Here is a 24733-nt window from a genome sequence, read left to right on the forward strand (position 1 = left end):
TACTCATATAATTTTCTGCAACTTTTTTGCTGAGCTCCCAGAGATGTTCTTCCATGAACACTCTCCCTCTGTAATACAGCCTTTTTGCTTAATTAATACAAAAATAGCTGATAACCCAGAGTACTGCAATAGTTTCATCACATTAGCTGTTTTAATCTGCGCTCTTCTCGCAATTTTGGGATTTGCTACAAAGTTCAATCATTAACATTTACTGGATTCCCGCTGATCTGTTCCTGCTTCATGAGCATCCACAGGCTTGGTCCAAAAGGTGAGCTTCAAGAAATAAAAAGGAGGTGTGCAAGACAAAACAATGCAAGAAGGAAACTGCAGAGTTTTGAGTCTAGGCAACTGAAGGCAAAGTTATGATGGGTTGAAGACAAATTCGTTCTGGAAACCTCATGGAGAACCCCAAAAACTCAATGATGGGGGCACAAAGTTCAAGAAAGATCAAAAAGGGATTGGAGGATCAGCAAACTCAGGAGATATTATCTCTGAAGTGCTGATCCTCCAATCACAGGTTCAGTTTCTCCAATGTCGCTGCTCCAGCTCCTCCATCACAGGTCCACTCCCTCCCACTTTTAATTCCTGATCTTGTCCTTTAACCTTGCTGGGGTGCCTGTTTTTTCAGAGCAGCAGCATGCGCTGTATGTTGTGCACAACTTCACCACGGGCTATCCAAGCAGCTTGTTAAGCTCCTCGCAGATAGCTAGTTGGAGGTAGTAGGGGATGATGCTGGTCTTCTTCTTACCCTGGGTTGCAGAGCCAGCCAGCTCAAGGATCTGGATGATCAGATAAATGGGGGCTTGGGCCTTGACACAGTAACCCTTGTGCACTGTGCAGAAGTCAGTGGATGCGGCCATTGGAAAACTGGATAATGACTCTGGGTCTTGGCTTTGGCCTGAGCAGGTACCATCACCAGGATTATTGCTCATCAGGGAAGAGCTGCCACGGGTTCCACGTTCTCTCCAGCCTGTGTCTGTTCCTCTGCCAAAGGGTTTCTGGGAGATTCGCCTACAACTGTATCCAGGTCTGACTTCAACTGGTGTGCATTTGCACCTGGGAAGAGGCCAGCATTGGTAGGCAGCAGTCTAGATTGTGTGTTCCTTTCCCTCCCATCACAGTGGGGGAATGGAGAGAAGTGGTTCTGCTTTATTAAATTCTTTTCAGTAACTTAGTACTTTGAACTGATATTTCTAACGAGGTGTCATAAAGCAGAACTGCATTGCATGTTATTTAGCCTGTACAGCGAGGAAACACTCATCTACGGTCAGTGAAGCTCAATTGACTTATAAATGAAATTCTTGATTAGATTACAAAATTGAATGCGGTTCCTTATCTTAAAATTTGAAAACAGTAGATTTACATCTTGTTGCAATCCTTCCAACCTTTTTCTTCTCTTCAGTTCTGAAGAGGAGTCAAATGGACTTGAAACGTTAACTCTGTTTTCTCTCCCTACAGATGCTGCCAGGCCTGCTGCATTTTTCCAGCAATCTCTGTTTTTGTTTCAGATTCCAGCATCCAGTATTTTGCTTATATTAGATTTACATTCGTGCTCTTTACAGTCTTGCGATCTCCATTTCGTTATCTTAGCTCTGTAAATTGGGAATTGCATTTAGAATACAAATTTGAGATAAAATACTAATGAATTACGGAAGAATAAAGTCCTGAACTCACGTGAAAATGAAAAAGTAACCCCCGAAACTTAAAGTAACGGTCAAGAAAATCATAAGGAGGAATTAGAGTAAAAGCGATACAATTTATGTATAGGGGACAAGGACAGTCTTCAGGCAAACTTTGTAAAGGCAGTGGGACAGATATCAATGAAATATCACTGAATGCAGCAAAAATTCAATGGTCTTCACAAGTGGTCATTTATAGTGAATATCTCTTCAAATGCCATGCGCTACAAACTGGACAGCTAGCTTCAAACACTGCTCAATGTACCACACTCCAATTGCCCACTCTTATCAATCAGGACTCGCACCCAACATTTATAGCTTCTTTGCACTCTCAAGCATTTAGAACTGTTGAAAGCCTCATACCCACATCCCAATTTGCAGACGTACAATGCCACCTATTCAACAATGATTGCCACATTATCCAAACACATTGTACCACACAAATTGATGCAATAGAGAGGGAAATGTAAGGCAGCTGGTCATAGCTGGAGGCAACAAGACATAGCCAGTGGTGACAGGTGTAACTACATGTCCTTGCACCATGGAGGAGGCAGTGCTCAACATCATTGGAGAGGCTATCATAGAAGGTTGAAATCACAGATGGATGACATTTTCATGTCAAATTTGTCTTCTCGGCTCCTATCTCCTTCTCCTGATTTACAAGCAGCAGATGATGTAAGCATTTATCTCTTGCTTTGCTTCCTGTGCAGGTTACAATTCTACATTGTTCCTTTCAACTTTCAGATATCCAAGAACTGCCACCTAGTCAGGCAGAGGTAGAAGAGCAATCAGACAGTGAAGAAGAAACACTGTCACTCAATTTCACACTCAAAGCAAACAGCTCACAGACTGTTCCTGGGTGTAATTTAGGAGGATGACAGAGGTGGGATTTACACGTGGTGAGACACCATGCCTGCATGCCCTCACTTATGGGAGCACAGTTGCCAGCTCACTGGAGTGTGAGATTTCTCTCACATTCTGCTGCACAGGACTTAGATGAACACATTGATGGGGCAGACTACAGAACACAGTTTATGATTATGCATAATGAAATAATTGACATATTAACAAGTCTGCCACAAAACCTGCCTGCAATTTCAAGGAATGTGGGGACTTGCGCAGAGATTGCAGTCCACCTGTTCCAGCAAGTAGTGACCTACTCCATTCCCATATTTGTGAATCCAACCATGATGTAATGCATGATAGCCAACGTCAAAGCTCCCATTACAGCACAAGTAGAATTCACTCAATGTTTGGGTGCAGTGGAAGTTCAGACTAAAGTGATCAACTTGCTGTCATGCAAGCTCAGACTCCTGTCATTATGACTGCAGATATCAATGCACAAAGAAACTTCTGGTTGTAACATCCTCCAATAGATTACTAGGATTGCTGATACACCGCCCAAGGAGAGTGACCATGGAACTATGGAGTGTGAACCTGATGTCCTCTGTCAGAATGAAAGCATTCTTCCTCTCACACTTGCCACTCTGCCAGTGGACTTGCTGTTGCTCGTCAGCCAACCAAACCAGCCACCCATGGTGAGATGGTGCAATCCAAATCCTGGCTTTCTCGGGCCAGCGCTACTTGGGGGCATCCTGAAAGGTTAACTTGTTGTCTCCCCGTTCAAAGCTTCCACCAGTCATGTTACAGCCACAGTGGTAGCAATGCATTAGGAGATGTTATAAACATCCCTTACTCAGACCTAGATTGGGTTCAATGCGTATAATTTCATAGCCACCCTTCACAGTTACTGTGAAGTGGTCAACAATTGTGTCCTCACCTTGCTGAGATTATAGTTGTGGTTGCTGCAAGTGGCAGGTTTCAGTGAGGATATTCACAGTGAAGTAGAGATATCTAACACAACGTTCCTCATTGAATGGCTTCCTGAATACCTTTGAAGGGTAAGGCTGCCTGCTGTGAGCCCTTCTCCCTGCTCCCCTCCCTCTTCCAGCAGCTTGTCCTGCTCTGTGTTACAATTTCTCTTTATCTCTGTTATGCTATAATGCCTTTCCTATTATCTTATATTTCCATGAGATCTCCTCAAATATTTCTACTGAAGTGAAGAATTTTAGTGATGAGTCAAGCATTACTCATTTCTTTTAAAAAAATGAGTGTTTCCTGTTTGTTTGCAATCCATAGGTCAAAAAGAAACATTTATAAAAGTGTGAAATGGTTCAGGTAGGATGACAACCAGGAAGTTAAGGGGAACGATCCAACATTCCGACCATTGCATATAAAACACTGTTGTAATAAAAGCAGATGCAGTATTTGGACAAAATCATCTCCAAATGCAATACTGCATTTTTACTGTCACTACAGTATTTTATATTCATTTGGTGAAAATATTGTAAATCTTACATAGCAGCTCAAGCCAGTCATAAGAAAAAAATCTTTATGTAAAAAACAAATAGAAAATTAATTGTGTAAACAGAGACATTGTAACAAAAATTGGCATTAAGCCAATAGTGATCATAAAAGCAGAGTGAATGTCTACATTCACCAGTTAAGGTTGGAAAATAAAGCCTTTGTGAACAAACAGGGTCAGATAACAAACCTAGTTACTCCACAGCAGGTATGATTTTGGGCTCAAGATCTACCAGAAATAGTTATCACTTCCTGGTCTGAACGAATTTCTGCAAAAAAAACCCGTAACTGTACAATGCAGCAGACTACAGTTATTGTCTACTTCAATTTGCCAGTCTTAAAACTTACAAAAGGCATAAACTAACCATAACATCCAATAACATGTCTGCTTTTATTTTTTAAAAATAGCACTAGACAGAAACAATGACAGCCAGTTTTTAATGCAACTACAGCATTCGAAATTTCCATTGCATCGCCCATTTACAAAAGCTGTGAACGCTCATATCTAGGTGCTCTATTAATGGACAATTACAGCAACCCAGCAATGTTTATTTTTGAAAGACATCTTAAATATAAAAACAAAGCTTGTACAATAAAGTATCAGGTGAACCCTAAACTGAAACTTACTGCACTGTACTTATGACCGTTTCCATTGCCAGGTTTTTTGTTTGTTAATCTTTGCTCATGAGGGGAGTGTGTTGGTGTTGGGAAATATATCACTTTCAGTTTCAGCCACCCAGCATCAATATTCTTCAATTAGTAGAATAATTATTTCACTTCTTCAGCCCGAAATTCATTTAGCATTGCATTTTTCTAGTACTCTGAATGAACTACTCTGTCTATTTAATACCAAGCGGAGTGCATTTTAGTGTCGTAGCACAGCACTATCAAGAGCAGGACTGGGACTTTCTAAAATTTCAAAGACTCCAGGTCAACAGAGCGAGGACACTTCCATTCCTCCGAACTTCAGCCCCAGTGGTGAATCCGCTGTGAAACGGTTTTATTCTGTTGTCACTCTCTTGCCACCTCCAGGAACATCATGGCCGGCAGAAAACATCATTGTATGCAGCTAATGAGTAATGCTGCTGTAGTACATAACAATTGTGACATAAATCACTGTATAAGTTGCAAAGAAATCTACAGTTGATTAGAAAACAGGAATATTTATTCTTTGCAATGTTTTTTTTTCATCATAGTAGCTTTGGAGGGAAATCTCCAGTCCCATGTTAATTGGGAGGGTTGGTGACAAGAGCGAAATATCTCGTGTGATGCCCAAATTGCATTTCACACCAATGTTAAAGTATGATGCAATTGTCCCCGCCACCCTACCAGTGATGTAACTGGATTCCTGACACAATATCATTACCATACAATTACATATTATTAGACCTCTTAAGCTTGGATAACACTACCCCCCTCGCACCCCACCCGCTCAAGAAGGTCCATTCATGTTGGTGTGAGGGCAGATAAGCATGAATCATGACTGGTCTCCCACGGCCTACACCTGGCGATGAGGCTTCTCAGAGGAGCTCAGGTGAGTGCATCTTTTCATGTGGGGGGGGGGGGGGGGGGCGGTCTAAGTGAACTTTGTGCACTGGAGTGGCCTTTAACAATGGCACATCAATCTTCAAAAAAACGAAGTTGCTGATAGGGTGGCCTCAATCATTGCATGCCCCACCAGCGTGATGTCGTGGGACCCACCTCTAAGTATTTTTGCATTATGTCCCAAACAATATGACAAACAATATGCTGGCCACTTCAATGCCGATTTTCCTGCCCGCTATCAGCCTTTGCTGATATTTGGGAAAATTCCAGTCAATGTATTTTGGCAATACACACAAAACAATGTCTACCTGGATTTCAGCAAGGCCTTTGACAAGGTCCCTCATGGGAGGTTAGTTAGGAAGGTTCAGTCGCTAGGTATACATGGGGAGGTAGTAAATTGGATAAGACACTGGCTCAATGGAATAAGCCAGAGAGTGGTTGTGGAGGATTGCTTCTCTGAGTGGAGGCCTGTGACTAGTGGTGTGCCGCAGGGATCGGTGTTGGATCCATTGTTGTTTGTCATCTATATCAATGATCTGGATGATGATGTGGTCAATTGGATCAGCAAGTTTGCTGATGATACAAAGATTGGAGGTGTAGTGGACAGTGAGGAAGGTTTTCAAAGCTTGCAGAGGGATTTGGACCAACTAGAAAAATGGGCTGAAAAATGGCAAATGGAATTTAACGCAGACAAGTGTGAGATATTGCACTTTGGAAGGACAAATCAAAGTAGAACGTACAGGGTAAATGGCAGGACTCTGAAGAGTGCAGTTGAACAGAGGGATCTGGGAATACAGGTACAGAATTCCCTAAAAGTGACGTCACAGGTGGATAGGGTCGTAAAGAGTGCCTTTGGTACATTGGCCTTTATAAATCGGAGTATCGAGTATAAAAGTTGGAGTGTTATGGTAAGGTTATATAAGGCATTGGTGAGGCCGAATTTGGAGTATTGTGTACAGTTTTGGTCACCTAGTTACAGGAAGGATGTAAATAAGATTGAAAGAGTGCAGAGAAGGTTCACAAGGATGTTGCCGGGACTTGAGAAGCTGAGTTACAGAGAGAGATTGAATAGGTTGGGACTTTATTCCCTGGAGCGTAGAAGATTGAGGGGAGATTTGATAGAGGTGTATAAGATTTTGATGGGTATAGATAGAGTGAATGCAAGCAGGCTTTTTCCGCTGAGGCTAGGGGAGAAAAAAACCAGAGGGCATGGGTTAAGGGTGAAAGGAGAAAAGTTTAAAGGGAATATTAGGGGGGGCTTCTTCACGCAGAGAGTGGTGGGAGTGTGGAATGAGCTGCTGGATAAAGTGGTAAATGCGGGGTCACTTTTAACATTTAAGAAAAACTTGGACGGGTTCATGGATGAGAGGGGTGTGGAGGGATATGGTCCAAGTGCAGGTCAGTGGGACTAGGCATAAAATGGTTCGGCACAGACAAGAAGGGCCAAAAGGCCTGTTTCTGAGCTGTAATTTTCTATGGTTCTATGGTTCTAATGTTTGAAATTGGTGGAAGTGTTTCAAATGGAGAATGCTAAATACTTGTCGATATTTTGAGGAAACCATTTTAATATGTTAATAAAATAAACATGAGGCACTAAAATTTACAAGGTCAGGAATGCATTAAGCACTGGTAAAAAGATGCGAATATGTCAATATTACTACATGCATTGCATTAGTATCAAACCTACAAACATCGATGTTTTCAGAGAGGAAACTGCTAACTCTAGAGTATAAAATATGGGGCAATGCACCACTAAACTACAATGTAGAAATTATGAGGTAATTTCTTACTTCTCACCATTGTTTTAAGCTTCCAGTTATCCCAGAATCCATATACAAAAAATAAATTACAAAATTACAAAGGATTTTTAAATGTTTACAAACTTCAAGTTCCTTTATTGTCTTGGTAAGCAAATAATTGCAATATCACGTACGTCAATTTAACCAATTCCAGTACATTTCTGTAAAAAAAAAATGTCGCAAGATCAATTTTAATTGGGAAATATCTTGCATAACTAAGTATGTCAGCCCTCAAAACTAGAATTAACCAAATAGCAATCAATTACCAATGTCTCTACAAAGGCATCAATTCTCCAAGTATGCACTGATCAATGTTCCCTCTAAGTTTTCTTTATTGTAAACAACAAATATGCAGTACATTCCAGAACAACTGCGTAGCTGTAAGTAAACACTGAGTAAATGAGGTAAATTGGTGCCAATTTACATTGTTCATTTAGCTTGTCTTCTAAATACATATTTTAAAAATATGTCAACTATCTCGATCAAAATGTACAAAAAGTCTCTTGTTGTGGTGGGAGGATAAAGCGGCCTGTAATTACTTGGATTATTCTTGCTACCCTTCTTAAACAAAGGAACAACATTGCCTATTCTCTAATCCTCTGGGACTTCCCCTGTAGCCAGTGAGAATACAAAGATTTCTCCAAGGCCCCAGCAATTTCCTCCCTTGTCTCTCTCAGTATTCTGGGGTATATCCCATCAGGCCCTGGGGACTTGTCTACCTTAATGTTTCTCGAGAACCCCAGTGCCTCCTCCTTTTTGATCTCAACATGACTCAAGCTATCTACATGCCCTTTCCCAGACTCCTCATCAACCAAGTCCTTCTCTTTGGTGAATACTGACACAAAGTACTTATCAAATATCTCGCCCATTTCCTCTGGCTCCACGCATAGATTCCCTCCCCTGTCCTTGAGTGGGCCAACCCTCTCCCTGGCTACCCTCTTGCTCTTTATATACGTAAAGAATGCTGCGGGATTTTCCTCAATACTGCTGGCCAATTTTTTTTGTGACCCCTTTTAGCCCTGCTTACTCAAGTTTCTTTCTACTTTCCTTGCATTCTAAACTTACTTCGTGTGTTCCCAGCCTCCTAGCCTGCACAAATGCTTCCTTTTTTTCTTTGACTCATCTCACAATATCTCTCGTTATCCAAGGTTCCCAAAACTTGCCATACTTATCCTTCATCCTTACAGGAATGTGCCGGTCCTGAATCCCTATCAGCTTACACTTGGAAGCCTCCCACATGCCCAGAAGTTGATTTGCCCTCAAACATCTGCCCCTAATCTACATTCTTCAGTTCCTGCCTAATATTGTTGTAATTAGCCTTACCCCAATTTAGCACCTTCACTTGAGGACTACACTTATCTTTATCCATCAGTACCTTAAAGCTTACTGAATTGTGGTCACTGTTCCCGGTCTGCTACCCTACTGAAACATTTACCACCTGGCTGGGCTCATTCCCCAATGCCAGGTCCAATACGGCCCCTTCCCTATTGGACTATCTACATACTGTTTCAAGGAGCCCTCCTGGATGCTTCTTACAAACTCTGTCCCATCCATGCCCCTAGCACTAAGTGAGTCACAATCAATATAGGGGAAGTTAAAATCTCCCACAACAACCCTGTTACTTTTACACCTTGCCAAAATCTGCCTGCATATCTGTTCCTCTATCTCTCGCTGGCTGTTGGGCGGCCTATAGTAAACCCCCAACATTGTGACTACACCCTTCCTATTCCTGAGCTCTACCCATATTGCCTTGTTGTATGAGCCTCCCGCAGTACAGCTGTGATATTCTCCTTAATCAGTAGTGCAACTCTCCCACCCCTTTTACATCCCCCTCTATTCTGCCTGAAACATCTATATCCTGGAATGTTAAGCTGCCAATCCTGCCCTTCTCTTAACCAAGCCGCTGTAATAGCAACATCATCATAGTTTCAAGTACTAATCCAAGCTCTAAGTTCATCTATCTTACCTGTTACACTTCTTGCATTGAAACAAATGCATTTCAGTCCACCAGACCCTCTTTGACTAGCAACCACACCCTGCCTGCTCTTTCTCTGAGTCTTACTGGCCCTACTCTCTGGTTCCCCTTCAGTTAATTCCCCTTTGCTTTGGTTCCCATCCCCCTGTCAAACTAGTTTAAATCCTCCCGTGTGACACTAGCAAACCTCCCGGCCAGAATATTTATGCCCTTCCAGTTTAGATGCAACCTGTCCTTCTTGTACAGGTCCCACCTGCCCCGAAATACACTCCAATGGTCTAGATATCGGAAACTCTCCCTCCTACACCAGCTGTATAGCCATGCGTTGAGCTGCATTATCTTCCTGTTCCTAGCCTCACTGGCACGTGGCACAGGGAGCAATCCTGAGATTAAAACCCTGGAGGTTCTGCTTTTTAACTTTCTACCCAAGTCCCTAAACTGCTGTTGTAGGACCTCATCATTCTTCCCATCTAGGTCGTCAGTACCAATATGTACCACCCTCTCCCTTCAGAATGCTTTCTGCCCATTCAGAGACATCCTGGACCCTGGCACCAGGGAGGTAACATATCATCCTGGAGTCTCTTTCACGTCCACAGAAGCGCCTATCTGCATCCCTAACTATAGAGTTCCCTATAACTATTGCTCTAGTGCTCTTTGTCCCTCCCTGCTTAACAACAGAGCCAGCAATGGTGCCACTGCTTTGGCTGCTGCTATCTCCTGATCGGCCATCCCCCCAACAGTATCCAAAACGGTATACTTGATAGAGAGGGGGACAACCACAAGGGATTCCTGCACTGACTGCCTGCTCCTTCTAGTGGTCACCCATCTATCTGCCTGCACCTTGGGTGTGACCAAGTCTCTAAAGCTCCTGTCTATGATGCTTTCCGCCACCTTCATGCTCCTAAGTGCATCAACTGCCGCTCCAACTGCCCCTGCTGCTTTTGTTTCCTTAGAAGTTCTTTTCTCTGTTTACTGTTCTGTTTCCCTTTCTGTTCAGTTCCTGCTTTGGTGAAAATATACCTCAAAAAGTACAACTTAAATCTAACACAGGTTCCCTCACAACAGGTTGTTGTTCCTTTATTCAACATTTAAGAGTGATATGATCTACACTTTCAAAGTGCTAAGAACTTCAAGTCAATACAGTAAAATTAATTCAACTGGGGGGTTGAGCTCTCCACGAGATAAGTTAAAAAATCACTTACAAATATGCAAGCAGATTCAGAGACTTGTAAAAAGCAACAAAACGATAAGGAGAAAGTGATGCGGCACCAAAACCGGATGTAGAAAAAATTGTCCTCCAACAACCACAGCCGTATTCCTTTATGTCAGTCAGTGCATAGTTCCCCATCCACCCACCCCCCCTCCAAATCCCATTGAATTCAGCTTTACATGGGCTCCTTGATGCTCCACTGATTTGCATTGACATCAAATGCAGTCACTCATCTCACTTCTGAAATTCAGCTCTTTTTCCATTGTTGAGCCAATGCTGTAATGAGGTTTGGCAGAACCCAAACCAAGCACTTCTGAATAGGTTATTGGGGAATACGCACTTAGTGCTGTCTATGACACCTTCCATCTTTGAGGTAGCCTGATGAGGTGCAACTGACTGATTGAATTTGCCTTATTTGTAGCCAAAGCATATTTGGGAAAACATGCTGGTGGGCCAGCACATGCCAAAAGTTCTGACACTGTATGACAATGTCAGGCTGTTGGTCTAATCCCAAGTTTTGCTCAAGTCCGCAGAGGTTATTGAGAAATGTTGTCAGGCTTGACTAGAACGGGCATGCCTTTATCATATCCAAAACCCAAGTTCTGCTGAGTAGGCTGTCCAGTTTTATTCTTGCTTTGTAACAGTTTGATGTAACTGAGTGGCTAATTTGTTAAGCCACTTCAAAGGGCTGTTAAGAATCAACCACATTGCTGTAGGTCTGAAGTCACTTATAGCTGGAATAAGCAAGGGTGAGAGAGTTCCTTTTCTAAAGAACATTAGGGAACTTGGTAGGGTTCGATGACAATCTAGCGGTTGTAGTCACCATTGATACAAATGATAAGGTGACTTGATATTCAGAATAAATATTTGTTCAAGTAGGAGAATCCAGGACGGAGACCATATTAGAATCTGGAACCTTCTCTCCAAAAAGGATATGCAACCGAGCCTACCAGAAGGATGTGGAGGCTTTGGAGAGGGTATAGAAAAGATTTACCAAGATGTTATCTGGTATGGAGGGCATTAGCTATGAGGAGAGGTTGGAGAAACTTGGTTTGTTCTCACTGGAACGACGGAGGTTGAGGGGCGACCTGATAGAAGTCTACAAAATTATAAGGGGCATGGACCGAGTGGATAGTCAGAAGCTTTTTCCCAGGGTGAAAGAGTCAATTACTAGGGGGTATAAGTTTAAGGTGTGAGGGGCAAGGTTTAAAGGAGATGTATGAGGCAAGTATTTTTACAGAGGGTGGTGGGTGCCTGGAACTCGCTGCCAGGGGAGGTAGTGGAAGTAGATACGAAAGTGACTTTTAAGGGGCGCCTGGACAAATACATGAATAAGATGGGAATAGAGGGATATGATCCCCGGAAGGGTAGGGGGTTTTAGTTCAGTCGGGCAGCATGGTCAGTGCAGGCTTGGAGGGCCGAAGGGCCTGTTCCTGTGTTGTAATTTTCTTTGTTCTCTTTGCAAATTGAAAATTTGAAGATTGTAATTTGCAAGTTTTTGTTGGGTAAACGAATCAAGGGATGCAAAATAAATAAGTAAATGGGGTTGAGGTACAAATTTGACATCACCTAACCTAATGTTCTCATGTACCTAACCTGCCAATACGTCAGAATAAATATATTAATGGCTGCATACGATTCATGTCAAATGAGAAAGAATCGTTAAATATGGATCTTGAAATAATTTCATCATGTTTTCCCACCCCACGTGTATGCCGAGCACACTTTCAAGTCTAATTTGCTGTCAGTTTTTTTCTGCTGTCTCAGAAGCCTTCAGTTGTGACAACTCTGCATTCCAAAATTTTTCCTTTGGCCCTCATTTTTAATACCTTCCTTCCCTCCTCCCAAATTCCTCAAAACTTAATTCTCCAATTGGTCACCTCCCCTACAACCCTGCAGTATCCACACAAACTCTGGAGAGTTTTGGAACATTTTGTTGCAAGAAAAATGCTATATAGCCAAGCTGCTGTTGATGTAATTCAGAAAGTAAAGCATGTTTTCATAAATTATATAGTAAGCAATCTTATCTTTCTCATTGTCTGCATTCGCCACATACCTCAAGAGTCTGATGCAGTCGGTCTATCAAAGTGGCTTTCTGGCTCCACAGAATACAAATAATGTCCCAATATTAACCCTTAAATAATTCCAATAGTCTGCATTTGAAAGATTAACAATTAACTAGTTTTGGCTCGAGACAAATATAGACAGGATCTGACATGGAAAGATAGTCACAAATAATTCCAATAGTCTGCATTTGAAAGATAAACAGTAACTAATTTGGATCGAGACAAATATAGACAGGATCCAACATGGGAGATCATCACACAGGCCGATAGGCTTTACATGAATGTTTTTTTTCCACTTTCAATAACAACGAAAGGACATAGCCAAGTCATTAGTTCACCACAAGGTGCCTTTAAATTCCATCTTGGGTTAGAGTGCCACTAACATGGCTAACATTTATCGTTATCCCCAGCTGCTATGCTGCTAATGGTTAGCCACTTTATTGATAAGCTGGTTGCATACAACTGAGTAACTAACCAGACCACTTGAGACTTCAGTGTCAACTACTTTGGTGTTGGGCTCGAGTTACACATAGGTCAGGCCAGGAAGAGACATCAGATTTCTGTTTCTAGGTAAATAGTCACATATTAATAGATATAAACATTGTCCAAAACCGAAGGTGAAACATACCTTGGTACCACAAAGCTTGCTTAGAGTTAAATCAAATACAAGTTTCTATTCTAACAAAACTATAATTGAGAATAACTTGAATCAATCATTTTCCAATTAACAAGTCTCACAACTAACGAGATACATCAGATAAAACAAACAGATCATCTTTTCTTTCACCAAGCCTACAAAGATCTTAGTTGATTAACTTGAAATATTCCAAAACAAATTATCATATGCTAAGGTAAAAGAAAAACTGGCAGCAGAGAATTTCTGCTATCATCAACAACTGTAAGTGCCTATAGCAATTAGGAACATTTCTGCATCTTAAAAAAAACAGCCACTGAGAAAAGCAGAAGCTGCATTCATTTATCAAGTTACAACACATTAGGCAGAGACTAAGTGTGCAGGAAAGTAAATATTTGTCAAAATGTAATCTGAAGGTTGCAGCTGGTGGTGGTGGGTGGATTGGGGGTGGGATGGAGAGGACTTGTCTCTACAGAGCTTATCATCAAGAATAAGAACCTACCTAAGGGCAAAGGAACTAATGAAGTGGCAATGTCCAGATCTATATACCTCAGAAGGCAGAAAACCAGTTAAATTATAAAGAAGAACTGGAGTAGGCCATATTGTTCCTCGAGTTTCATCTACCATTGTGTGTGGCTAAATTTATACATCAGGCTTGTTTGACCCATGGACTGCAGGAGGATGAAGCCCACCTAGCCTCTTTATCCTGGCCTGCAGACACAGTGTTTAAAATGCCAGGAAGTGAAATAGAAGATTCTGCAAGGACCTTCTCCTCCAATCACAAGCTGTTTCTCTTCCATGTTTGCTTCTTATAGACTCATTAGGCAAACGTGGGAAAGAAACAGTCTCCGATTGGAGGGGCAACGAGCAAGTGTACTTTCTTCAACATGAAACATAAACAGTGACACCAGTGAGTCTGCTGGGGAGAGAGGGAAGTTATCAAGAGGGGGAGAAGAGAGAGAAAGCACACAAGAGCGAGAAAGAGTGGCTGCAAGGCAGGGAGGCAGTAGAAAGAGTGGATGCTGGGCCTGGGTGTAAAAGCAGATTGGCTGACAGGAAGGTGGTATTTAATTACTTTGACATTGCTTTATTCTTGGTCAGCAAGTTGTCTCTTTTCTTCATATCTGAACATTCTGTTGAAATTCATGTTTAATAGTATGCCAACCTTACCTTGCCAAAATTTGCTCATCAGCCCCTTGAGTGAGATAAAATTGAAACGTGGCCCCTTGCACAAAAAAGTTGGACAAGCCTGTTATTATATCAACTCCACTTTCCAGCCCTATCCCCATATCCCTCAATTCGTTTAGTGCACAAAAATCTGTTGATTTCAGCTCTTACCGCATCCATCAAACAAGCTTCCACAGCCCTCTGTGGTAGAGAATTCCACAGATCATCAACCCTCTGAATGAAGAAATTTTTCATCATCTCAACCCCAAATCGTCGGCCCCGTTGTTCTGACATAATGTCACCAGCTTTTGGACTATCCAGTCAGCAAAAATAATCTTGCTGCATCTATCCTAGCAAGCATCACTGCAGGAGCTTCTCAGGGTAATGTCCTAAATCCAACAATCTCCACCTGCTTCAATGACCTTCCCTATGTCACCAGGTCAGAAGAGGGGATGCTTGCTGATGATTGCCCAACGTTCAGCATCATTCGTGACTCCTTAAGATTCTGAAGCAGCCCGTGCCCATATGTAGCAAGACCTGGACAATATTCATGCTTGGCAAGTAACATCTGCAAGTATCAGGCAATGACCATCTACAACAAGAGAAAATCTAACCTTGTTTAACAGCATTATGATTGCTGAATCCCTCACTATCAACATCTTGAGGTTACCAATAAACAGAAACTGAACTAACCATTATAAATACAGGTCAGAGGTTAGGAATTCTGCTGAGAAGTCACCTCCTGACTTCCCAAAGCCTGTCCACAATCTAAAAGGCTCGAGTCGGGAGTGTGACAGAATATTCTCCACTTGCCTGGATGAGTGCAGCTCCAATAACACCCAAGAAGCTTGACACCACCCACAACAAAGCAACCTGCTTGAATGGCACCTCATCCACCACCTTCAACATCTATTCCCTCCATCACTGATGCACAGTGGCAGCAGTGTGTACCATCTACAAGATGCACTGCAGCAACAAACCAAAGCTCCTTCCAACAGCACCTTCCAAACCCATAATCAACACCATTATCTCCAAGTTCCCCTCTAAGCTACTCACCATCCTGATTTGGAACCATATGGCCATTCCTTCACTGTCATTGGGTCAAAATCGTGAAACTCTCTCCTTAACAGCATTCATAGAAATCATAGAAACCCTACAGTGCAGAAAGAGGCCATTCGGCCCATCGAGTCTGCACCGACCACGATCCCACCCAGGCCCTATCCCCATATCCCTACATATTTACCCGCTAATCCCTCTAACCTACTCATCCCGGAACACTAAGGGGCAATTTAGCATGGCCAATTAACCTAACCCGCACATCTTTGGACTGTGGGAGGAAACCGGAGCACCCGGAGGAAACCCACGCAGACAGGAAGAATGTGCAAACTCCATACAGACAGTGACCCAAGCCGGGAATCGAACCCAGGTCCCTGGAGCTGTGAAGCAGCAGTGCTAACTACTGTGCTACCGTGCCATTGTGGATGCTGTGGACGCCACATGGACTACAGTGGTTCAAGGGGCCAAGCAGGAACTAGAAATATTTTTGGTGTTCCACCAGGTTGCAGTCAATGTCCAAAATAATTGAGTTTAACCATATTATTGCGATGGTGGGGGTGGACGAACAGAACAAATTTATGATCTATCCTTTAATTATCTTAGAATCATTTGATGTTGACTATGGGTTTTTAAAGTCGATGGCAGTCAAAATAAAAATATGCAATCTAGGCCATCCCACCATTTCTTAGGGAAAGAAAATCCAAAGTAATAAATAATGGGATGCAAGATGGGCAAATCTACAAACTTACAGAAACTCTCATCGATATTCTTACTATACTTGGCAGAAACCAAAATTAACTTATTCCTCATTAACATAATGGTGAAGAAACCAGTTTGTACAAGTATAAGTAATGGCCAATTTAATTTCTTACACAGGAACCTTTTGTGGCAAAGAATTTAAATCTAAATTTCTAACCCCTGGATCACACAAGTTTACCAAAGACTACTTTAATCTCACATCTGTTCACATGCCTCTAGATCAGAGGTTCCCAAACTATGTTCTGTGGGAGCCTCACAGCTGTTCCATACCAAACCAGGCAAATCAGTACAATTTGAGTTTCATCTTGTTTCCAGCTCATCCAATGAGAGGCTGGCTTCTCCAGAATCCAATCCAATTGGACAAGATGGAAACAGCACAAAATTAAATTGTATCGATCAGAGTGCACACGGATACTGGAGCAAAGGTGAGTGAGAGGATGCTTGTGTGTGCGCAAGAGAGAGGATGAGTGTGCATGAGAGGGAGGGCAGATAAATGTGCAAGCGAGAGGGAGAGGATGAGTGTGTGTGTGAGAGAAAGCATGTGGGAGCCCAGGATTCCAGCAGCACTCTTTCTACTTGAAACAAAGGAGCAGCAATACTCCTCCCGTTAAAAATGACAAAAAGATATGACCATGATGATACGTTTTTAACAAAAGAACTTTTAATCACAATAAATTAATACATAAGAAATAGAAGACTGTCTACCTATTGCGGGAAAACAATCATTTTACGTGGTTTGGTTCTCCAAAACAATAATGATGTTTCTCAGGGGTTCCTTCAGTACTCTTGGGAGGTCAAAAGGGTTCCACAGCTGGTAATGTTTGGGAAACCCTGATCTAGATCATTATATCTAATCAAGAGGTGATATTACTGGCATTTTCTTTGAGATGGTAGTTAAGGTGACTACGAAATCAACTTGAATACATCACAGCAAAAATGCAAAACCAAATAAAAACATGCACATACTTACTCATATTCACCTTTGTTTTCAACGAGATACAAAACCCTGGGCACTTTCATTCCATCTTTCAGCTCAGAACCATTGACAGCTTTTCAAACTGTTAAGGAACACTTCAGATCAGGAAGATAAAAGAGTAAACATATAATCAAAGTAGTACTAGTTGCCAGTTATCAGGAACACTACACCTGCTTTCTTAAAGAGGAAGTTCTGATATATAAAAATTAGACTTGGGAGGCAGGATGGAGTAAAAGGGGAACAAATGGGGAAATTGCAGAACAGCAATTAAATCAAGGGTTACATCTTGATGAGCAATTTGGTTAGAGCCTTGTAATTATTCACACTTTTACTGGTGTTGCATGACTGCCTGCTCATTTATTATCCCACTTGCATTTGACAAACTCAAATTTATTATTTAAAATAGCAAAGAAATGAGGGTTCTGCTAATCAAAAGTCAACAAAGTGCTGTATAAATACTCCAATGCAAACTGTTATTGTATATTAAAATAGTCAATGGAAAGTCAGAACAGAATATTAAAAAAGGGCAACAAATAAAGCCATTTTCCAACTTGGATTTTCACTTAGTACTGAAAATAAGGAATGTAACACAATATACCGGATTGAAAGTATAGATAACTGCACTACATGTGTTTTAACTGTCTCCAAGATTTTCTGTTTTAAATCGACTATCAGAGTAAATTTAAACAAAAGTCACAAGTCAGTTAGGTTTGCTGATAAACTTTGAATTACAAATCACTAGCTGACTTTCTATCTAGTAAAGTGGATGGTGCTGCTTAAGGTTAAGTCAGAAAATGCCTGTAATAAGGTAAAGATGAGAGGTCACACAACACCAGGTTGTAGTCCAACAGTTTATTTGAAATCACAAGCTTTTGGAACGCTGCTCCTTCATCAGGTAAGTGGAGAGAGGCACGTAGCCACAGAATATATAGGCAGTGACGATAACTCAATACTCACAGGTAATCAACAGTGTTAACGTATAAGTACAGACAGTGTAGGCCAGTTGAATAACAAGTCTTCACAGGTAAGCATGAGTGTTAATAGATAAGTGCAAGCAGTTTAGTATAATCAGTATGTAAAGGGCAGACAGGTTGTATAACAAGTGAAGGGATAGCCTGAGAACCGATAATTTAAGGCAGCAAGATAATCACAAATAATCAAAGAGTAAGCTCCGATCTACATGCAAGGGTTCTCCAAGACGGCGTTCGAGACGCACAAAAACGCAGAATCGCCGAGCAGAAACTGATACCGGGATTTTGGGTTCATATTGCGCTACATGTACCCCCACCATACTGTTCTGTGGGGGAAAAAAATCTTCCTGACTGTCCTGTTTTGATACCATGCACATCTTAATTACGTGTGATGATCTCTCTGCCTGAATTAGTTTGCATAGTGTTTAGCACCATCTTAGAGTCAGAGAGGTTTACAGCATGGAAACAGGCCCTTTGTCCCAACAAATCCATGCCACCCCCTTTTTTAACCCTTTGATCATTTGTAATTAACTCTCTGTTTTAAATTCTTAGGTTATCCCTTCACTTGTTATACAGCCTGTCGATACTTTATACATACTGATTACACTTAACTGCTTGCACTTATCTATTAGCATTCGCGATTACCTGTAAAGACTTGCTTTTCAGCCGGCCTTCATTGCACTACACTGTCTGTACTTATCTGTTGACACTGTTGATTACCTGTGAGTACCAGGCTATTGTCACTCCACCTATATATTTTGTGCCTGCATGCCTCTCTCCACTTCACCTGATGAAGGACCAGCGGTCCAAAAGCTTGTGATTTCAAATAAACCTCTTGGACTATAACCTGGTGTCATGTGACCTCTCATCTTCGAATCATAGAATCCCTACAGTGCAGGAGGAGGCCATTTGGCCCATTGAGTCAGCACCGACAACAATCCCACCCAGGTCCTATTCCCATAACCCCTCATATTTATCCTACCTGGTCCCCCTGACACTACGGGGCAATTTAACAAGGCCAATCCACCCAACCCGCACATCTTTGGACTGTGGGAGGAAACTGGAGCACCCAGAGGAAACCCACGCAGACATGGGGAGAACGTGCAGACTCCGCACAGACAGTGACCTAAGCCAGGAATTGAACCCATGACCCTGGCACTGTGAGGCAGCAGTGCTAACCACTGTGCCACCGTGCTACCTCAGTCCAACACTGGCATCTCCCACATCATAATAAAGCAAGGAGTATGATAGAGTCTAATGCACCGAGTACTATTTTACTGTAGGTCTGAAAATTGGCACAATATTTTAGCTATTAAAATGTTTTTCTATCAGTTAAATTTTTTCCATCACCTCAGCCTCGATCAAAAATCCAGGATTTCACTCCTTTCCCCAAAAACATTGAATGGATCTCCTAATCACATATGTGTATTCTGAATGCAAACAATTTGCAGAGATTTTGCAAACTGCATCAGTAGCTTTCTCGATGTTGAGGTGATTTGTTTTTTTCCCACCTCATTCTGCAATAATAGTGAATCTCAAATGTGTTTGGACAGGACTGCATTTAAAATATTCACATGTCCTTTGCTATTCTGGATAATCCAATATTATGCTCAATGACAATACCAGATTTATTTTGTTGATATTTAAGATGTTTCGCATGCTCACTTAACCTATAGATTCATCCCCATAATCAAGTACACCCCTCACTCCCCCACAGCAATGTTGTTTCCACTTCTAACCTTCAAAAAAAAAATTCAATAATGTGGATGGGGTTTCACCTTAAAAGTTATTTCAGTACCATAATAAACAGAAAGCAATGGAAGTCTATTCCCAATCAATGGTAGGAAAATGGCTTTTTCTTCCTGTCAGGTTGAGGTCCCTGATGGGCACTTCTGAGTACTTTCCGCATCATTCAGCACAAGAATAAAAAGGCTTGCTTTCTGATCTGCAATCTAAGAGTCAACTAAATTTAGGCTCCCTCATGTTTAATTGGTAGCAGTTGGTCTGTGACCTTAAAGAGCAACAGAACATATTGTACATAACATTGCACAATACTTATGTCCTTCTGGAACAGTGTATCATCTGAATTATTACAAATAGGATCACTGAAGTGCTCCACAATTTCTGAAGGAAGTATTAATACAATCATATCAACATGAATTCACCAAAATCAACAAGCATACATAGAAATTGTACAAATTATTTTCTATTCCATATATAACCAGAGTTTACAGAAATTTGTTTTGCTATATTCATTGTAGTTATAATTGTCTTGCTAAAAGTAAAGATAGATTGCAATTCAATAAAAAATATGCATTGTTTAAAATAAACTTATTTTCTTGAACTACATGTTAACCTTTACACCAGTTTTTCATGAATTCATGCCAATTGTTGCCTCATTCCAGTTAATATAACTCCTGTAGCACAATGCAACAATTTTCCCACCAGCTGCCTGAGAAATAAGGTAGTTATAAATGTCTAGGGAGGCAAAGAAATAGTACAGCCAGTCTGTACATAAGAATAATGGTAAACGTAGAAGGTTATTTTTTAAAATATCATATGTAAATTTCTGAAATCTATTTCACTGAATTACACTATTGCGACAAACAAGTCAAAAATAAATTATACCCTCTTTTACCCTTGGATAGTCTGAGGGAAATTAAAGTGCAAACTGGTAGGATATATTTGTACTTTTAAATCTGCTTCTCTCTCACTTGGTTGCACAAATGGTAATTAAATAAATGACCAAGTACTCCACTGTTGGTGGCACTGGCTGAGGGATAAAGCTTGGTCAGGCCAACAGATGTACTCCCTGCAATTTTTTGAATTGTGCTGCGAGACCTTTTATGCTCAAATGAACTGGCAGACAAAGCTTCAATTTAATGTCTCACCCAAAAAACAATACCTTAGACAACACACTGTTTACACAAAAAGTGTCAACTTACTTCATTCAGATTCTGGAGTGAGATTTAAACATACATCTTCCTGACTTGAGAGGTGGAGAGTACCATCACTGAACCATTGCTGTACAGCTTCACAATTTGCAAGAGGAGGCTAATTAGATTTTTTTAGTGTCACAAATAGGCTTACATTAACACTGCAATGAAGTTACTGTGAAAATCCCCTATTCGTCACACTCTGGCGCCTGTTCGGAGCTGAGGGAGAATTTAGCATGGCCAATCCACCTAACCAGCACGTCTTTCGGACTGTGGGAGGAAACCAGAGGACCCGGAGGAAACCCACGCAGACACGGGGAGAACGTGCAGACTCTGCAGACAGTGACCCAAGCCAGGAATCGAACTCTGGTCCCTGGCACTGTGAGGCAGCAATGCTAACCACTGTGCCACCGTGCTGCCCATAATGCTATAACCATAACAGATGTCCAATTTATTAAAATTTAGTGTGATGAATACTACCAAGTACTATGAGGAAATGCAAGTTTAAAATGGAGACATCTTCTAGAAAAGGTACCGCAACCCTGGAGATCAGTGGATAAGCCAAAACTCAAAAAAACAATAAACAGCATCATACTCCTTAACCCCATTCCACTGTCAAATATCTATCCTTCTGAATTTGATGCCATTTTTCATTTTCCACAGGCAGCACATTCCAAACATTCAGCAAATGATGGCAAAATATACTTAAATCTAAATTGTTCTAAGTTCTCCTCTGAATTGGAATATGTGATCTCAACTGTCAAATTTGTGTCTGCAACATTATTAGTGATCAATTTACCTTTACAAGCACCCCTTAGAATAATAACTCATGAAGATGTTCCAAAAGCTTGCTTTTCTACAATTTCTTTAACCTAATTTGTGATTTACATTTCTGATCCAAAAGATTTATTTGGATGTCTTTGACTGTATTTTCTCCAATGTCCAAATGAGAAGCACCTGTGAGATCACAGAATCCATTACAAACAACTAGGAGGCTTTTGGTGTGGCTTCTAACTTATGCTATCTTATTGCACAAACAAGACACACTCTTGATAATATAATTGTGACTGGTGATGCAGTACGTATACCTAACAGAAGACATAGGTCAAAAGAAAGCAATGGTCGCTGGTTAGCTGGGTGGATATCTCGTAATTCTCTTCCAGTTTATTTGGAGTGTGCTATCAGAGGATTGATACATAGAAAAAGATGATGAGTTCCTGCCAATTCTGATCACTGTCCAAAAACCACTGTGCAGGTTAGTGTTTCTACCAATTCTCTTATTGGTGTCTGCTAACCACTAGGTATTATCCGTCAACAACTTAGCAGGGATCAATACGATCTTGATTCATAAGAAATGAATTGATCATAAAACCAACCCTTCATCACCAGAAAGACAAGAAATTTAGGAGTTGTAAACATTTCATTTATTTAAGTTAGTATTGCAGAGAAGCCTCTTGGCTTTGCAATCAATGCGTGCTACCCAGTGTTAGTAATGCAGTTAAGAATAATCAAATGCTGCAAAACCAAAAAGTAGCTACCTCAGTTTAAAACTAACTTCATATTCACACACCTGGGACAGAAATGGGACTGTGGTAAAAAGAGTTTTATCCTGTTCATGAGCATTGCTTGTAATTAGCTGGCATGTCACTGCTTACTCTACTTCTTTCCCAACTGCCTGGATCTACCTAGTTCCTTTTGCGGTTTTGTACCATGCGCAATACCACAGCAGATCCACCGGTATAAAGCAGTTATGAAAAGCAAGCGTTACTTAACATCTTATTTATACAAACAGAGAAACAAGGAACTTCCGTTTTGGGGTACAAGTACATTATTGTTTCAAGATCAGATCTGGTAAAGCTATTAAAATACGTGATTTTCATTTGAAAGCTGGGTGATCTAATACAGTTAAATATATTTCCATATTGTTCATTCACTGGTACTTGCGTAGCAATAATCAATTCTATGAATAATTATATTCACAGTCGCAGGGTCAGAGTCCTGGAATTCCCTCCCTAGCAGCATTTTGGTCAACCCACAGAACATGGACTGCACCGAAGGCAGCTCACCACCACCTTTGAGGGCAACTAGGGATGGGCAATAAATGCTGGCCAGCCAGCGACACCCATGTCCCACAAATTAATAAAAAAAATTGGAATCTTTGATGTCAAACATTTAGACTGAATTATTAAAACCACACAAATGCATGACCCATTTTGTTGTTTGCAACAGGATGTCATTTCAGCTCGTTATCAAAAGCATCACGTGAAGTTACATTAAGCTATACAGACAAGGAGGTCTGTGCATGCTCAGTTGCTGGTGTTGGAAAAAAGCAGCAAAGGAAATAATCAGGAATCCTACTCCCGTTTGATCCGTGATCCCAACTGCACAGGCTGGTATCAAGTGAGGGTAGGATGAGGCTCAACCGTGCTGTCCCCACATGGCACAATGAGCCATCAACATTCATTTCGTGCTCAGGCAAAGGTGTACTATTTGGATTTAGTACCAGAGGGTTGCATGGTATCATATTCGGGACCCTACCCCATGCATAAACCAGCACAACACAAATGCAATTCTTTATTTTGTGAGAAGTTGGAAAGAGCTTTGGACAGGACAGCCCTGATCCAGTTAGTGGCAAAGCGGGAAAAAGGGGCAGACTCCTGAGCATCAACTCGGCAACAAATTGAAACAAACATTTCCTAAGAACAGTGGGAGCACAGATTTCCAGAAACCACCATAATAAATCCGGATTACAATTAATCTCACACTCTCCCTCACACACAAAGGATGAACTGTACAGTAAACAGATCACAGTCACTGCACATTTTACATGGCTGCAGGATTGGACAAGTTGCAGCGGTGCAAGTAGCCCAGGGGCTAGACATTGACAGCAGGCAGTAGGATCCCGGCCCAGGGACTGTACAGTGACAGCCGGCAGCAGGATCCCGGCCCAGGGACTGTACAGTGACAGCCGGCAGCAGGATCCCGGCCCAGGGACTGTACAGTGACAGCCGGCAGCAAGATCCCGGCCCGGCCTTGCCACTGCTCCTCCAGCTGGCCCCGGCTTGTGTTTATTGTCTCTCCCAGTTGCCAAGGTCCCGGTCCCGGTCCCTCCTCCCCTCCCCTCCCCCCCTCCCCCCCCGCAGTGGCTGATTTGTTCGGTCCTGCCCGGTTGAAAGGATATTATCACGGACTTCCCTCTCGCTCTGGGTGCCGGCTTTTCCATTACGGCCTCCCGAAACGCAGCTCCCAGACCCGCTGTTCTCCACGGCTCTCGGCGCCTTCACCTCAGCAACATCGCTGTGCTCCAGTCAGCCAACGCCAACGAGCTCGGCCCTCCCACGGAGGCAGGACAAGAGCGGCGCCGCCCATGGGAAGTGGGCGTTTCAGCTGGGCCAGATTTTGTCCCTTAACTGCCCTTAAACTGACAGGCTTGGCTTGCTGGGCCATTTAAAAGTCAACCACATTTTGATTTGATTTATTATTGTCACATGTATTAGTATACAATGAAAAGGATTGTTTTTTGCACACTGTACAGACAAAGCATACTGTTCATAGAGAAGGAAAGGAGAGGGTGCAGAATGTAGTGTTACAGTTAT

General features: G+C 41.7%; 1 protein-coding gene across 3 annotated transcripts in view; it reads right to left on the minus strand.

Annotated features, from left to right (window-relative positions):
* The window catches only part of ocrl (OCRL inositol polyphosphate-5-phosphatase), a 100086-nt gene extending 75618 nt beyond the window's left edge, over window positions 1-24468 (minus strand). For 2 of the 3 annotated variants that reach the window (XM_078211526.1, XM_078211527.1), the window contains exons 1-2: window positions 24319-24468; window positions 17225-17304 (exon numbers count right to left, since the gene is read on the minus strand). In XM_078211526.1, coding sequence (XP_078067652.1) covers window positions 17225-17304; window positions 24319-24360 — 122 coding nt within the window. In that variant the 5' untranslated portion in view covers window positions 24361-24468. Of the gene's footprint in view, window positions 1-17224; window positions 17313-24318 lie in introns of all 3 variants that reach the window. The other variant, XM_078211528.1, reaches the window with a different exon arrangement.
* Window positions 24469-24733: the final 265 nt, after the last annotated feature.

The sequence above is a fragment of the Mustelus asterias genome, chromosome 4 (genome assembly GCF_964213995.1).
Source record: "Mustelus asterias chromosome 4, sMusAst1.hap1.1, whole genome shotgun sequence".
Taxonomy (NCBI): domain Eukaryota; kingdom Metazoa; phylum Chordata; class Chondrichthyes; order Carcharhiniformes; family Triakidae; genus Mustelus; species Mustelus asterias.